Source organism: Calliopsis andreniformis, chromosome 12 (assembly GCF_051401765.1).
Source record: "Calliopsis andreniformis isolate RMS-2024a chromosome 12, iyCalAndr_principal, whole genome shotgun sequence".
In the NCBI taxonomy this organism is placed as follows: domain Eukaryota; kingdom Metazoa; phylum Arthropoda; class Insecta; order Hymenoptera; family Andrenidae; genus Calliopsis; species Calliopsis andreniformis.
Window position 1 is genome coordinate 16,430,835 of NC_135073.1, and position 18,380 is coordinate 16,449,214.

At 46.7% G+C, this 18,380-nt stretch overlaps 1 protein-coding gene across 1 annotated transcript in view; it reads right to left on the minus strand.

The window, feature by feature from the left end:
• Positions 1-18,380, minus strand: part of LOC143185688 (uncharacterized) — a 62,387-nt gene that overhangs the window by 8,750 nt on the left and 35,257 nt on the right. Inside the window, exon 2 of the mRNA XM_076388880.1 lies at positions 252-257. Within this exon, the coding sequence (XP_076244995.1) occupies positions 252-257 (6 nt within the window). The remainder of the gene's footprint in view (positions 1-251; positions 258-18,380) is intronic.

Consider the following 18,380-nt stretch of genomic DNA (forward strand, 5'->3'; position numbering starts at 1 on the left):
TAATGGGTGAAATCTGTGGCACGTTGCAGGTCGAATACCAACGAGCGAGGGACCGTGGCGAGGAAACTGGTGCGGATGGACATCGGGACGGATCGATCGAGGGAGTCGACGGATGCTGCAAGCTCCCACAATAAGCGTCTGCGATAGTAATGGCCTCGGAAAAGCTCACGTTCTCTGATGCCATTTCGTCATTAGTCTCGCCTAGCTCTCGACTCTGTACGGCCTTCTAACTGTCGTGGGTCGTTACTTACTTCGTCCTGAGAACAAAAAAGAAAAAACACACCGGTTAAAAAGCATGATCGTTGACAAAGATTTCATTAATAATAATCAATTACCCATTCTCGCGTGCGTCGCTCGTTTCGCGATAAAACGGCGGCGAAAAAACTCCGCTTGTCGCGCCTTTCTCATCGGCCCTAACGTCAATTAATGTAACGACGATAATGATTTACGATTCTCTGTGCGCTTGCTTCTTCCTTTGCGTCGTTACGCGCGTAATCAATCAAGGAAGCGAAGCGTGTTTCCTAATTGCTGAATCGATTTCTTCAGCGACGCCTTATGATTATTAGTATTCCGAAGGGCGTAATTGAATAACCATAGCATTCGACAAAAAGGGTGGCTGTCTTATCTTAGTTTCCTAATGCGAATACAGAAAACATCTGGACGCTTCATCGCTCTCGGATACTTCTTCGAGGATTTGGCCCAGGCGAGTCGAGACCAATCGAAATTCCTGGGCAAAAAGGAACCTGCCGGCGTTCCGAATCCTCGAAGGAGCGACAATAACGCGCTCGAGCGGATCGGGGCACCGTGTGACCGTGGGACTGCGAGCGGAATCCGCGAGCGAATTCGAAACGTTTCGTTCGCTTTACGCGCTCGTTGATTACGAGCTCTGGCCACATTTTTCCTGGTCTCACTCGTTAAGGTGTTCGCAAGACCCATGGAATCGTACGAAAAGTAGCCGTGGCCTGTAGCCATACCAATAACCATAAATAATGACCATTGATTGGTCACTCGTTGATCGTTACCCGCAAGTACGTGACTGCGTTTACGTTTCCACGGATCGTTAGCTCGTTTCCATTAAGGCGCGGTCTCGCCTGTCTTTCTCTGCCTCGATCGTTCTTTCTTGGCAACCCTCTTGTTTTGCTGACCACCCGTTAACTGAATGAATTCGATAGGACGTTCGTTTTGACGAAAGCGAGCCTCTAAAGTTCCTCTCAGCATAAACTGTTAATGCTCTTGCCGCTTCTGTGTGTCTTCTTTTCTCACGCGCTGTTAATGTAATTCTGAAGTTATTTTCCCTTTAACGCAGCTTCGCTATTATATTCGCTGAATGCAACTTCATCGACCCCCGATTGATATTCATGAAACGATCAAGGTGGAAGAGTCGTCGCGGAGGAAAAAAGAGTATCAGCCGATGGGTGAAATCATTTCGCTCTTTAGCGTGGGCCCCGTGACGTGCAACGCATTAAGAATAATGAGAAATGGAAATTCGCGAATAATATATTGCTCGAAAAGACGATTAATGACTTCATTCCTGGCGCTGCTCCTCGATGGAGCCGGTTCTTCCGGTACGCTCACGTTCGACTACCCTTCCACGTCGGTCCTCGCTGCTTATGATTCTGTTCGCGGTGGAATTGCGGGAGGAACGATTAAGTGCGTATTAAACATGAATTTCCTGTGGCTAGGTATATTACTAGAAAAGAGAATAGAAGAAAAGAGTTCATCTCTATTAAAGATGAATCATTATGGATGCATCTTAATAAGCCTTCCATAACCATTTATTGCGAAGAGCACTCCACATATCAGGACGAATTTCCTGTGCCTTTACGATTAAAAACGAGAATAGAAGAACAGAGTTCATCTCTGTTACAGATGAATCATTGTATCTAAAAAAAAGTTCCCATAACCATTCGTTGCAGAGGGCACTCCAGGAATCAAAGGGTTAATAAGTCAGCGCGAATGATCTCTCTTATCATCATTTGTCGCCCGTCCAGCGCTATTCAATCTCTGCTGTGGCGATACTGTTAAAAATAGACAGTATCATTGGCATCGATTGGCCCGCGGTCGTGCATTCAGTCTGCTGATCTTTCGTCGCCGACCACGATATTCATCTCTCCCGTGGTGAGATAACAAAGATACCAGATAAGGGAACAACTAGAGTATCTGCACCCGGAGCGCACATAATTCACGGCGCAACGCGTTCGATGTTATACATTGTTCCGCGGCGAGTATCGAAAGGGCACATTGTTATTATTAATTATTACACTGAATCGCGGCGTTATCGCGTTGGATCGTCGATCGTCACGATAATCGGTATCAATGCTCCGTATCTAACCATCTGATCCTCGAACGAAGATACCAGATAATCGAACTCGTGTTTCTAGCATCGAGATCACATCTTAATAGGGCAGTTAACGTGCAAGCAATTCCCGCGTTGCCTCCTATGGCCGATTGTATTATAAAATTTCAATTGGTGCTTAATTAGTCCTCCCGAGGTCTTGGATAAAAGAAATATCGAGGCGATCACCGTATCGGATTGAATCATTCACTTCCTTTCGCTACCCTCTGAGCTAAGGAACTTCAAGGTGCTCGAGCCTTTTCCTTTCCTGCGTAAACTTACGGTTGCTTAATCGTGCATTGTTCTAAGTAACGTAGAGTCCAATTATCGAAATTTTCATATTGTTCTAAGCGATCAATTCTGATCTGAAATGGTATTAGAGCCCCATGAATCGAACAATTTCTAAACTATAATGCGTACGACGTGGATATCGTTGATCATGGTTCGAGTTGCCCAGCTTGATATTAATAACCATCATCGATAGCGATTACGGTTCGCCATGGACGATGAATACCTGTCCATTCTACGGCGGCTGATAGTCGTTCCCACGATACTGTAAACCTCGTTTGCAATGATCTTCAGCTTAGCAGGGCGGTGTTCACTCATAAAATCAGACGGATGTACAACGACACCTGGATTATGGATTACGATTCTTCAACAGCGTAACGAGAACACTTGGAGTTTCCACGAAGTGGCTTCAGCTTTTTTGCGGATTGTTGCTAATAATAATTATAGGCTTTCAACGATAAAAGGAGCCTTAATAAGCGCTTCTAATGATTAATTCATTTATGCGAGCCACTAGATGGATTTAAAATAGTTAGCTACACAGGAGGTGAAATTAAGAGCGATTATTACGATAATTGAGAAGCATGAAATTATGCACGCGTTCATAAAAGGAAACAATAGCAGAGGTGCCTCATTTTTTATTAGATAAGCTCGATTCCATGATATGGCGTTAATTACCAATTAATCAATTAAACATACCGTCATTGAGTCAAGTATCCTGTAATTCCCCGCGTTTGTTGTAGACATTTACACATGTCATTCGATCATTTAAGCGCGTTTACAATTACAAATCACCAGAGAGACACTACTCGACTGTCATCGAGCGATGTTCCTCCCGCTTTCGCGTTTCCACGAATCTACTGCAAGTAACACTACCGTGACTAAAGAAATATCGTCCCTGGGAGAGCAATTCAGTAATCTTTCCCCCTTGAGATCAATCAGTGTCCAGCCACGACAATGCCCACATTGTTCTGTGGTGATGTAGTAAATAAACATCCAATTTCACACTTTAAAAGTAGAATTAGAACAGAATGCATGACCCAGAAGCAGAATTGCAGAAAGTAGAAAGCTCGAAAATCGATGGCCCAGTAGAATCAGACTCAGAGTTCATCGCTAGTCAGACACGCTACTGTGATTACTAAGGACGGACTAAGAACCTGTTCAAAGGTGTTCAAGAAACACTCAGGTCGTGACCTCTGCATTAAGTGGAGACTCTAATCATCAATGATTGACATAACCCAAACAAGTCTAATTAGTAAATTAGCTACTGAGACCGATATATCTAATAAGTTAGAAATCGAAGAGGATCGCGTGCTCTCCTGCCTTTTTGCTAGAGCACCTATTGAACGTACGAAGTGTCTATTAGAGACATCAGGTAACGAGCGACCGAAGATATTCGTGATTCACGCTTTCCTCAGCACGATCCATTTACTGCAATTTCGAAAACCGACAAGATCGCGAAGCGACTGTTCGAGAGGGGTTCGGTCGATCGTGAACGCGCATCCTCGCTCTTCTATTAGTCAGACGATACCGGCGCAATCTGTCTGTAATTACGCGGCTGGTCCGATGAACGAAGCCGAGATGGTTTCGCGCGATTCTTTCGAACGTTTTCATTAAAATGTCTGCCCAGAGAGGCAGAGCGCGGCGGCGCCGTGGCTTCGCGTGAAACGGACGTGATTTATCGCGTTACACGCGAATCGGTAATCCCATTAGTGGCACTGGTTAATTAGTAGTACTGGAAATTAGGAATTCCTCTAATTTGTGGGAGGAAAGGGAGTCAGATTCGAAGACGGATTGTTCGTCTGCTCGATTATTACGTTAATGAATTGAGCTGTTAAACTCTTCAGACGGACACCCTTTCTTACGCTTGCTATGCAAATTAGCTACAGCTCACGGCATTGCATTTTACCTTAAATAATTTGCATGGTAATGTCAGACAGTATATTAAAAAAAATTAATCTGAAAGCTCAAGTCGACGTTCATATCGTCCATAGAATTATAAAGCTAACTTATATTCTTGCTTGCGTCTTAGCTAATTATAGTCCATGCGTTTTGTTGCACGAGCGTCGATCTGTCGGCGACGTTCGATCGATAGATCTTTCAAGTAAAGGTACGGTTACTTCTCGACTCGGCAATGCAGGGTTTTCGTCGAATCTCGCGAATATATCGCTCGCGTTTCACTTTCCCTCGACCACAAGCTGGCTTATCTGATCCTCCGTCAGGTCAGTACTGGGGGAATGCTGTGCAATTAGTATCTCATTAGACAGTGCGACTGTTCTAATTCCTCAGTTTCGCATTAGAAACGTCATCCTGTCTAAGAACCTAACGTGACATTCCCCTATTCGACTCTGGAAGGGCAACAGCAGGGAAGGAATGAGGGAAGGCAATTTCCACAAGTATCCACCGAGGAACTTGGTACCAAATTACTGTCTTCGCTGAAGCATGAGGGAGGATGACGGCTAGATTGAGCTCTGAGGAGACTTTTAACATCTAATACGTAATGAAAAAATCAGGAGGTCCTTGTGTATTGGGAAGAACTAAAATTCAGATTTCATTACGAGTCTTTTACAAGAAGCTGCACATCAATACTGTAACATGTTCTGTCTTCTACAGACCTTCTAAAAATTTCACTGGCTCAAATGTGTGACACCAGAGCCTCAAAAATATCGCAGCCACTCGGAGCCTTCCGCTGGCACAACATCTTGGCTCTTATGAAAAGGAGATACTCTCGGTTCGCGTAGCGTGTGGCGAGGAAGTCGATCCCGCGGCAAAGTAAACCACTTCTGCTTGTGTACAGAAGCTCGGGGCGAATTAGCGGGCGGAGTACATACGCTGAAAATCGCGAGTATTAGCCTCGTCTGGTGTGCGAGCAGACAGACGGAGAGCACAGGAAGAAACGGGGGAACGGGAAACGAGGGCAGGGAGCAGGACAGTGGGCAGAAAAAGAGCCAGAAAACCGGAATGAGACGTGACGGAGTAGAATACGGGAATGGAAACAAATACGGGGCTTTCGTTCGGTCGATGGATAAATATAGAAGTTTCGTTGGAACAACAAACGATTCTCGAGGAGCGCTCGCAAGAAGAGACACCTGGAAAGGCGACCTCGCGAAAATCTTTTTTCCTCTGCGGAACAATGTGCTGTTCTTGTATCCACTGTTTCCCGCGATAACGCTCCTGCGTGCAGTTCAGTCAATTAAGTAAGAAAACGCATGAACAAATTGAGGTAAAAGACGCTGGAGAGGTTTTTGCACTTATTAAGTCCTTTCATTCAAACGATTCCACTTAAAAGACCTGGGAAAGAGTCGTCACGAAAAGGCAAGGAAAATGTGTCTGGTCGTGATAGACTCGGGTAAAATTGCCGCTGAACATTACTGCTTCAACCTGAATCAGCTTCCACCGACTCGGTTCACTCGACATAATTTGCATACTATATTAACGCCCGATTACCGGGATGAAGTGTTTCTTGCATAATCGCTAATGTGCGGTTTGATTGACTTGTTACGCTGACAAGGTGCTTCAGACTGCGAAATCCATGTAAAAAATGGCTAATAATCAATCAATTACGATATTGCATTAAAGCATCGACGTCCACTTATTCGCGAGGGCTAAATGCAACAGAGAACGTGTACGCGCGTTATCGCGTGTGTGCGTGCGGAAGAACGGGTGGAAGCGAATAGCGTAGAGGGCAATAGGGGAACGAGGATAGGGCTCGCGCGAGGAAGTCGGAAAGAGAGGCAGGGACAGGAAGAAGGAGAGGGTCGACTAAACGATGGGTGCAGGAGAGAAGGAGATAACCGCGGGGTCGGACCGGGTGGTTGAAATTAATGTTGCCCGCTTAATTGGAGCCACCGAGGAGTGTGCGTGTGGTCAAAGGGGTTCTCAACCACTGTTTTTCTACCGCCACTGTAAAAAGTGATCACTCCAACGGTCGATCGTTCGACCATATTTCGAACTCTCCTTCCAAACCTTTATTCAAATATTATAATCCTGCACGGTGGTCGCGAATGGCAATTCAGGCAAGTACCACTGCAGAGCACATGAACCGAAAAATTAGAAGCGAATGATTCCTCGAGTATCAACGGCAGGTGCATTAGCCGGCTGCACCGAGTAGATGCAACGAGTCCTCAAAACACGACACGATAATTTTCGAGCTTTTTGCTCCGAGTCACGTCCACTCGCGCGAAACGAAGTAATTTGAACACGATGGTGCCCCTCGGGCACTGATTTCTGAGCCAATTTGAATTCCGATCGACTGAAGGACACAGCGGTGGTACTCAGCTGAGCGTCTTCATTTTTGAACCCTTCCTCGGTTTCAAGTATTAAGCCTTAAAAACCCTCGTTACCAGCAGGTCACAATTTCTCGAAATCCGGGAAGGAAAAGCGACCAGTGGCTGGCGTGACGTCTGTCGTTCCCCGAAACGGAAGAACATGGAACGGCAAGCGAGTACGTAGCTCGTGTATTCGTGTCCAGGCTTGGAACCCTCCCTCGAGACCCCCTCCTCTTCGATCCTCATCTCTCGATCGTCGAGAGGGGGCTACGGCCCTTTACTTATTGTTACTTACGGCTTACGGGGTTTTGGCACGCGAGCGGACCTAATGTGTTAATATAACGTATGAGGGATTGCCAGGCAGGCACGTATCCGCGCCTACGTACCCCGTGCACGCGCATCGTGTATTGGCTGCGCCATAAAATCGACCCACCCGAACCCCGCCACCACTCTATCGTCGGATTGGACTCGCGAAGATTGCATTCATGGGGGTTAATCGTCCCTCACCTCGTCGAAAACGGAGACGAGGTTGGACGCACTGGCGCGTACGAGTGCGCGTACTACAATTTAGTGCGAAATTGTGCGACCTATCGACTCTTTCGATCTTTATTTTTTGGCGCGCCGAGCACGTGTTATAGGAGTGAGCCAATTTAACATAGTATTTGAAGTAATTTATACTGTTCAATTTCTTTCACTTATAACATAATTTAACTGAATTCCTATTATCGATTTTGATTTTGAAAAAAATGGACTTGACTCAGTCTGGCTCTGAGGTACGGAATTATTGCATTTAACACCTTTACAAAGTCATACATTTTGTATTCATAAGGATATGTTTGACTATTCAGTACATTGGTCACGGCAACTTTTTCAGCTAACAATAAGTGGATTCTAATACTCTCATTAGGGTTTCCATAGACGTACTTCAACAGTCGTTTCGCTATTCGAAAACGTAGTCAATTAAGTGGATAAACAAATCAAGATTTATTAGCAAGGAAGTAGCCAGTGAGCGTTTAACCTCTCAAATAAATTGAATTCTAATTGCGCCGCGCACGTTCAATGTTTGCACTTCCTCGTTCGCGCGTCAAGAGAAGCGTTGCGAGATCAGTGTGCAACCAGATGCAACACAGCTAATTCGATTGCCTCGCGATCGCTCGCGTATTAATCCGCCAGATAGGATCTTCTCTCGAGAATGACAAGAGAAATTACAATTGGATTAATTGCGCGCATTACGAATACCCACGATTGAAACCGACCTTTCCTTTCTAGTTTTAAAATATGCGGCAGCCATTAACAACTCTACAAGATGATTCACAGGTATAGACGGATGAGTAAAAGCTAGTAGTAATTCACTCCATGAATCGTTAATTTAATAAAACTGTAAGTAGAAAGTTCTCTTCTCAGCCAGACAATGTATAGGTGTCAAAAATCTAAATTTTTAGGATCAGCCCTAGGTTTAATAAATTAAACACGTTTTCTTTCGTCACCTCTTATCGCTACTAGATCGACTGACCTTCAACACTGTATCACCTTGTATATTTTATTTTATTCCCCGTGTCTCTAAGCGTAAATAATTACTTCCTTGACAATTAAAGCACAAGTGCGCGGTCTAATTAAACAATCAAGAGGAGAGTCGGTTCTCAGAGCGGAGTACAGTCAATTCCACTTTACTACCGCGTCGCTTTTAAATTCGCCGCGTTATTTATGGTTTCTTTGTGCTTACGCGGACGAAGACGAGGCGACCGTCACGCGACGATTGGTCACGGAGCACGGAGATAAAAATGAGAATAAAATCGAGCGTGTTCGCGGCGCGGCGTGCCGTGACGTAGCACAGCGTCCCTCTAAATTCGTCCGCTCTTAAATCCGTCACGAAACATCACGTTGATCGCCCTATTAATCGTGATCCTCCGCCGCGAGACACGCGTGCTCTACGTGCAAAAATCACGGCACGAATTGGACGATGACACGTGCACATCTTGCCACCAGACGCCGAGAATTTCCGGTTGTTACTGCACAGATTTCAGCTGTCCTACGCGTTCGTTTCGGAACAACCAACGTCCTATTGCAATTTACGTGACATCCTGAATAAAAAATTAAATCAAGAACACCTACAGACAAAAACTTATCCATTTCCAAACTTGAAACTTCGATATTAGGTAAGTAGAATATATTTCAGATTTTTGCCACGAGTGTCTACCTCCAAACCAACACGAATTCAATTAAGAATAGATAATTCATATTTCACAGGACGTTACCAGAGGGTGGGAGCTACGCGGAGCAATTTAACGAGCAAAAATCACGGGACACGTACACGTGTGCGCGGGCAGTCAAGGCTGACAGGGCGGTCGAGGTTTTAAAGAGTTTGCTGAACAATCGAATAGGCTACGAATGGGTGTGTTTGGGCCGCAGACGGGTGGGCCTGAGCGCGGAGGCGGAAAGGCGCGTAGGCGTCGCGACGGATGCAAATTACCCGCACCAGATTTCGACGATACATCTTAATTTCGTGGCCTGCCAAAAGCGCCGACTCGTGTCGGTTATATTCGCGGAAGAATTTCGCTTAAAGGACCGATTAGATAACGACTGAAACCGAAAGTTCCCCGAGCTCGATGCCGGCTCTACGTGGGTGGCGTATCGAGGCTGATTTTTCAATTTGATCCTCGAGAAGCTACGTCTGCATTAGCCTGCCTCAAATTTATCGAACGCCTGGAACTAACATTTTTTCCGACATTTATACGACCGTTCCAGTGTGAATAATTGTAATTAGAACATTAAATACAGCACGGTGAGGTTATAAAATATTTTCTCAGTAGAGCGCATAGATTGCACAGACACTTTTCGGAAATGCATATCCTCGGGGTGACGAAGACTATAAAGTGGACATTTACCGAGCTCTAAACGCACGTCGCCGGCGGTCGCGTGAGAAATGACTTCCTGATAGGTTGAAATTAAGCTATTAATTATCCCTGCCAGCCTCGAGCTACTGCCACGCTTTTCCCTCATGAATCCTAATCACAGAAATTACATACGCTATTTAGATAACTCTTCTTTCATTACGTTACAAATATTACCTTGCTTTCACGCTAACATGTAATATTTCCACTGTACTCCGGAAATATATACCATTTGATCGAGTTCGTGCAACCATTTTCTCAAGGATTATTCACACGTATCTCAGATCAAATTTTTCAGTCTCAGATAGAATAGAATACCTTTACTAATTCTTCACAGAAACCTAGAGACTAATTAGGCAGATTAGAGCCCATGAAACGAGTCAAATGATTTTTTAAATGGCTCAGAAAAGAAACCTTTAAAACTTGCTTAACTCTCCCCAAGCTAATTTATCAGATTCTCTCTGAATTGTGAATCCATCTCGACGAAAGTTTACCCAGAAATCAGGGCGAGAAGGGGGCAGCGTAACACGTGTGATCGGCATGTTTCTAATTTCCGCGTCAGAGAAGCCAGTGACGAGCGTGTCCCACGAGTCGCGAATACGGGAGCGGCTTCCATGGAAGTGAGTCCAAGAAGACGGTTTCCTAGAAAGGGCTCTTCCCCAAGCGGCTGCATTCGCATAAGTGGCCCGAGACTTTTGGGTCGGCTGCTCCTCCAAGACTCTCGGAGTCTTCCAAAAGCGACCACCAATTACGAAACGTTTTGCCATCGTCCTGGTGGTAGGCATCGCTGGCCAGTGCCATCGAGCGCCTCGAGGACATCTGTAAACCTTGTCCTAACACGGCAATCACCGACCACGGGAGTGTCCTTCCCAGCAATTTCACTCAAGTTAATTAGCGACGTGACGTTTTATCGGTATCCGTGAATTGGGTCGGTACACGTGCTCTCACGATCTTGATGGTTACTCATTGGACCATTGCGGGGTGATGCTACTGCAATTACTTCGTTTATGCAACGTTGAGAGAAAGGAGTACTGTTCTATTCCCAGGAGAAGTCTCTTGAAAAGCATTGCACCTAATGCTTTATAGGTGAGTTGTCGTGGGACACGAATAGTACATGCAATGTTACTAACTAGCGGTTTGTAGGAATCAGTTCGCTTTCCATAGTGCGAATAGATTCATGCCTCGATAGAAAAAGCGCAGAAGGACTGGGCAGCGTAATCTGTTTGTCGAGAAGAGCAATTATAGCCGTGTCGAACGGTGGCTGTCGTTTCCCTCGGCATCAACGTCGATACGTCTTAGGCAAATGGCCCCACGGCGGTGGTCGGTGAGATTAAGTTTAATTGGCCAGTGGACCCGGCTGAATTGAGATTTATGAAGTAAATTCATTGTTTCGAGTCGCCACCGTGGACCACCAACACCGATCCTCCCGTCGCCGTGGATCCGCTATCAAATGATGTCCCCAGCAACCGGGGGCACAACATCTGACAGTCAGGCTACTGTCGGCCCCTCGGATAAAAAGGAAAGCACTAACGGCTGCCTCTATATCATCTTTATTCCTGTTACACGGCACACTTGCATCGAGGAGACTTTTTTGTCCCCGGGCCAGACCGATCCTCCGCCCGAGCGTCTTCATTTCGTACGGACTTTCCAGAAGGGCCCTCTTCCCTCGGCCAAACAACGAAATATATTGTGACCCTAATGTTCGATCCCCCCGGCGAGCCCGAAACTTGCGCGTTTTGCAATCAATTCGCGCGAGAATTAATTGCGACGATTAGGGCGTTCGTTTCGGGGAATGCCTGTGTCCGTGTCCAGAGCGGAAAGATTAAATCGAGCAGCGACGTCTCTTGGTTACTGCTCCACGAGTACATTATTGCTTTATGGAACCTTCATGCTAAAGATATCTTCGAAATAAGCCTGCGAGCATATAAATTTCTTCAAAATTGGTTCTTAAGGACCAGGACAGTCCCACGGACTTATTAACTTTTACGACTCTGTTAATTAAGAATAGTGAATTGGAATGTGAATACAAATTCGAGAAACTATATACTGGTTGATCCTAAAATCGAGAACAGTCTCTAGTGAAGGATACTGCCTCGGGAAAAAGTTCCGTTTACGAAAGGAAGGATATTCGTTCCGATACTGAACTCCGTTCTTCATCTTCCTCTATATTCGCTCAAGAGAGCCATCGACCCAGTTTCTAGAATCAGCCTATATTTAAATAGGAAGACCCACGACGCACCGCGTTTACGCACGTCGTTCCGGTTTTCCTCGAGGACCAAGGAACGGTCGAGGTGCAGGGCGGAAATGTTATACGCTGTCGCGCCGGATTAATTTGGAATTAATAATCCTGACGGTGCTCGCTTAATTGAAGCACGTTACCGCGCTCCACGTGCTCCCGCGAAATCGCTTAATTTCGTGGCTCATATGAGGCCACGGTGAATTTAATATACGCGGATCTCCGGGACGCTGGCTCCACGGACCTCTCCGACGATTGCGGTGAAACGTACACGAAGGAAGCCAGCTCCGAGAGAAGAGAAATGTTGAAACACGCACGGGCCAACACGCAGGAGACAGACGCCACCTCCCAAGATTTATCGTCAACGTTCACAAAGTTATCGTCGAGTATTTTCAACGACACACGAAAATGTAACCATTAACTCGGAGGAGGTTTTCCAAGGGGAAAGGAGAGCGTGGTTTATTGGATGAAGACTCGACTCTGGAATCCTTTATTTGCCTAATGACTGTACCAATAGCTTCTCCCGAGATTACTCTATCCAAACGACTTTATATGATCAGAGAATGTTCTGAGACCTGTAGGAAGGGGGAATCTCGAGGAACGGCGTCGTAGAAGGAAACGAGATATTTAAGGTTACTCTGTCGATGCGTTGCGAGTCGATAGACCTCGCGGCGATAACGGCACGCAAAGGAGTATCGTGTTGACTAGCATTATATCGCGTGTAGACGGAAGCGCAGTGCGCGCGGCGTGCGGGCCTCAAATTGGAGCAGCCTCGGTTACGAGCAGAGACACGCATGAACGCACAAACGCACGGCGCCACACGCCGCTTGGTACCACACGCACGCTGCCACGCAAATGCGTTTCCATATAACCGCTTCTCGGGCCTCCCGCGATTTCGCGAGCTGAATTCCGAATAACCGAGTGCCTCCTAACAATAGCACTTTGTCTTCCTCGTTCCTCGCGTCTTTTTAGTCTTCTAATACGTTCTTTCCACCGATGACACATATATCCATGGTAATGGACGTCGGTTGTCAGAAAGCTAACGATCGGTTTCGAGTGTCTGGCCAAGAATCGCGGAACACTTTTTTCCACTTAACGCGCTGCTTAACGTCAATCTCAGGTCTAAGACCGTGGCTCGATTTTGTCCAGGAATATTTCTAATTCCTCCGAGCATTAAGAAAAGAAATCCTGATCGGGTCCGCGTGTAACCAAAGAAGCCTCGAGCCGAGTGGTTACACTTTCTTACGAGCTCTTTCGTCGAGGCGTGAAATGCACCGAGGGATAAGAAGCCGAGCGACAACTCGAGATCGCAAGGAGCAAAAATATTGTGTTCGATCGTGAGACACGGCTACCAATTCAAAGCCAGCCTCGCTCCTAATCTTCTTTCGTCGATCGAGCCCTGATGCCAGCGGATTAGCCGAGTATTAGGTGACCGGTCGTGCCTGGAATTCCCGTGGAATTTCGGGGTTCCTGCGGCCACGTGACGCCTCCAAGAATTTGCTACAGTGTGCCCACTCATCGACTTATATGGCTGCGTTAGGCCACTAGCTTCATTGAACGTTCCACTCTTCAAGGAATAACAGATCAAACTGCTTCGCTCGTATGTCTCTCGAACGAGATGAGACGTCGTTCTAGAGACACAGAGTATAACTTCTCGAGGAGGGAGCCTTCGAAATTCCTTCAAACAACAGAGACAAATCGGTGTGTTTGACATATTTCGGAGAACACGTCCCCGTCTCGCGAGCCACGTCCGTTCGTCGAGTGGAACGTAAATTCATGCGACAGTAGCCGCGAACGGTAGCCGCAGGCTCTCGACTCGTCGACGAGAGCAAACAAAAGGACGGTCGCGAACGACGTGTCGAAGTTAAGACGTCCTCGGGTCGTCGGCTGACAGGCAGCGCCGACCTCGACGAAATAAATTCTTTCCGCGGAGAAGAGGCTCGCTGCTGACCCGAGGCACGCAGGGGTCGCCGAGTGGCTCGTAGATCCTGCGTGGCTGGTGTATCCTCTGATATACAAAGTACCTCGTAACGAAGGCTGAAACGAGCCCGGGAAACGACGAACAGGCCAAAAAGAGCTGTCGTCGAGAAGGGAAGAGAGGACGTTGGTTCACTGCCACCAGCTGAATAACTCTTCGACGTTCCTTCTTCTTCCTTTCTCCTTCGACTTAAAACGTCGAACAACGGAGGACTCTTCGAGGCCACTCTCAACCTCTTAATAATATCTTGCGCGACTGCAGGAATGCAATCTCCATAAAACTGCTTCCGTGGAGGCTCGCCAGCGAAATTTGAGTTAGGTCCTCCCGCCTATGACTTTGCGTGTTTATCTTTCGGTTTATGGGATTCTATACGACCCCTCGCACTTGGAAAAATTCAGTCCGCTGAATGGTGACGCAGGGAAGATACGTGGAAACGTTGGACGGGTTAGACCCTCTCGTATTTTCGTCGCGTCGAGTCTTCAATGTGCGTGTACATCGGTGAGGCAGGGAACTGGGCTCATGATGAATTGAAGACGTTTGAGTAATTTGTTACGTGATGCTCTGAGGATTAGCAGATTTGTGGGGCCACAGTGTTGCGAATTTGGTTAATGCTGAGGATATGAGAGTGAATTTAGGAGACACAATGTGATCGAAGGGCTCTGCGTTTTGGTCCTTTTCCCTTTTACGAGAGTCGCTCGGTTCTGCCAGGCCCACGCTAACGAACAAAGCAGGGAAGTACTTTAAGGGCCTGGTCGATCGCGCGACACCAATAAAACGCTCGTCCTTTAAACGTCGAGCCTTTGTACCTCGAGGACCACCATCATCGACCACTTAAAGTGGATCGTTTTATTCGAGGAGGGAAGTTCTCGATTTCCGTGGTTTCAACACCTCCACACCAGACATCCTCTGATGAACAAAGGTCGCGTGTGCTTCAAAAAATTGAACAAGATTTTTATGAGATTATTAAAAGATATCTTGTTGCATCGTAACGATGCAATTTTTCGCCATCTTTATATCGCCACAAAAAGCATGCGTTTCCTCATTAAGCATCATTAGAGTTCCACAGTTATGATCTTACGATTATCTTGTCGTAAATCATCGTCTAATGGGAGCACTCACGAAGGGAGCCTCGTCATCGTTAATTCTATGAATCCGTTTCAATATATTATTCAACATTGTATCCATCACTGAAAAGTCCACTTTATTACGAGGTTTATCATTATCGCTAGAGGAAGATCAACGATCGTCTCCTAATTATCAACATTCTCGTGATTGCCAATAATTATCCGTTCTATTAACAGCGTATACTCTCCGACGTAGGATCATAGTGATGCTGCGCGATCGAGCGTGCATATATAATAAAACACTCGATTCATAGCAGATCGCATAAATCATCGGAGCAGTTCAACCAACGACGTAACTTCTACGATCTACGAGCATTACCATTTAATTGCTGTCCGTCTAAGTGTAGGTGCATCGCTAAGGAATGCCTCCCATCGCGTATGTTACCAGCAATTACCTCCGCTATCCTCGATAGCAGCGTATTAATACACTTAACGTATCAATTATCCTGAATTCCAAGGCAGAAACTCCGAATGATCGAGGGCAACACAAAAATCCAATGCCCGTATTTAAGTGTGCATTAGTGATCATTAGGCGTCTGCGTCTCGTCGCAAAAGATCGCCTGCTGATCGTTGGATCAATTTTCCTGACTTCGGCGACGATCTCATTAGAGACCAGCAGGGAGATTCACCTCAGCCAAGGCTCGGGTAGCCTTCTCTTGGCATCGATTAACCAATGCACGCCCATCTCTCGGTTTTTCCTGTAGAGAAGAAGCTGAGGCCCGTTGATGCCCGCGAAATTGCGATTTGCACCGAGAAAAAGGGACCTGCCTACGAGATGCAATATTATCTGGATCTACGTCGACGAATGGGATCATTGTGAGGGTACAATCTCAACTCCGATATGCACCCACTCTGAGATGAAAAATAAGGTATCAAACATATGAGTAACACGAAAGACAAGCAAAACCCTTTTGCCCCAAATACCTTGAAGCAACTGCGAACATAGACACTGTAAATTTACAGAGTAGATGATTTACAGAGACACTGTAAATCTACCTTCTGCCTCCGATTATTTCGCTGACTCGAACCAGCGATTATTCTAAAGATTCTTCCGTGCCAGTAGACGCGGCATACGAACGCCCCCGCAAATCATGTTTCCCCTTGAGGTGGGGAGACGATTTGTCCCTGTCGCGTATCCCGAGGACGGGATCGGCGGTGCAAGGTCGTTGCACCGTGGCCCGTTCGGTCGGTCGTTAACTTCCTCCGTTAAAGTTAAAGCCGAAAATCCTCCTATTACGGAATTAGCGAGATGATAGACCCGTCAATAACGGAGCCAGTCAGCTTAGCCCGGTCCTTCGGGGAACGCGGGAGAGATCCAGAGAAGAGGAAAGAAGCGTACGATGAGAAATAGCTGCCGTCGCGGAGCTCGGGAGACCAGGAGAAAGAAAGAGAGACGGAGCCGAAAAAAAGAGGAGTCAAGGCTGACCCATAAAAACGTCAAACTTCCCCTAACCTAGAGAAACGTCTTCATTACGAGGCACGGCTCCCACCGTGTAGGTCCGTCGGTTATACCAACGATGAATAGTGACTATGTATAGTCCTGAAAAAGGAGTAACACGAGGCAGGGACGAACTTGTTCTCCACGAAAGGTTTTCAGTGGAACCTTTACCATCGAGTGCCCTCCACGATGTTTTCTCCGCTCGGCAAACAGACAGACCGAGGATCGCCAGTTTTCGAGATAGCTGAGCGTGTCCATCTAGAATCTAGACAGAAAAATGCGCCGTCTGGGGACACTGTCATCGAGAGAATCCCTGAAGCACTGAACAGACCTTTAGGAATCCTCGAAAAATTTCGAGATCGTCCCGTCACGACGCGCAGAACAATGTTATCCAATGGCATTCTGACCAAGCTTATCAAGATGGTACCAACAAATTTTTGCGACCCCCCTTATCTCTCCCCTCGAAAATCGTGTCTACCATTTCTGAACTGGCAGGTAAATGACCCTAAAAGGCTATGCGGTCGCCCAGCTATCTCGATCGAAAAATTAGATCGTCGTTTCTCGTAGGAGGTCCGTCGTTTTATGGCAAGATAACGCGATAACACGGCGACCGTGCTTTCGTTCGCGCGTGCACCGAAGAAAAGAGGGAAGGAGGGACGCGCGTCCGAGGTTCCGTTAATAAAGAAGTCGACGTTTTAATACCGTAGCTCGACAGGGCCTCAGCGAATGTCTCTCCCTCTCGTCGCCTCTCGTCGCCTCTCGTCGCCTCTCTCTCTCTCCGTCGTGCGAGGCGGTTCGAGGCGGCCCGAGAGGCCGAGGGAGACGGTTATAATTAAATCGTGCAATCAACTGGCTAATTTGTCCTCAAGCGTATTAATAAAACCCAGCCCAGTTATCTCCGTTCCCCTCTCCTTTTCTCTCCCCTTTCTCTGATCCTCCTCTCGCTGTTCGCGTCTCCTTTCTTTCCTGCCACGACCTACGCACGCCAAACTATTCTTACCGTTTCGCACTTCGTCTTTCCGCCCTCCGCTCGCTAATTTTTCTTTCCTCGCTACCGCGACACCAAGCCACTTGCTATTTTCGGATTTTCCATTAGCAAGAGAGAGGGCATACCGTCATTCGTCAAATGGCTCCGTTCCGTGCAATCAGTGGAATAGTTCCTTAATAGCTAGACAGTTTAAAACATTGCCTCAGGTTTGATCTAATAGCTTTCTATATGGCATATTACTTTAACGGTTTCGTAATTAGAAATACATTGATGTCTCTAAAATTGCTTCTCTTAGGCCTCGGTTTAAGATATTAGAAATTTGTCAAGCTTCGAACCGAAAGTCGTCGAAAGATTTTTAAGTGGCCGATGCGAATGCAATTAATCAGTGGACCTATCGAATGCAGAAAATAGGCTGGAATCGAGAAACGTCGAGGCTCGAAGGGCCAGCAAATTAGTCAAAGCAGCAGCCGCGGCAACAGCGTGACACTCGGCTGTCGTCTTGGCGGACCGAAACCCGGGGACCGGTTTGGGACCGTTCGCTCAATTGAGCGATACAACGCCGACCACACGTGCGCCTCCACCTCCATTCGCAGCAACCCTTCCTTGCTTCGTTCTCTCCCTGAATGCTCGACTCAAGGAGAACGCGATGGCTAAGTGAGTACATCCTACACCGCCGATAAGTGAAGGGCTGCGCAAGACCCTCTTGCTACCGCACGCAGTTCGTTTGCACGCGCCTATCTGGTGCTGTGAGGTATGCAAAGCGACACGAGTCACCTTCTTAAAGCATTAAATTTAGAATGTGTCACTCATACTATTTTCTCTTAATTTTTCTAAGGC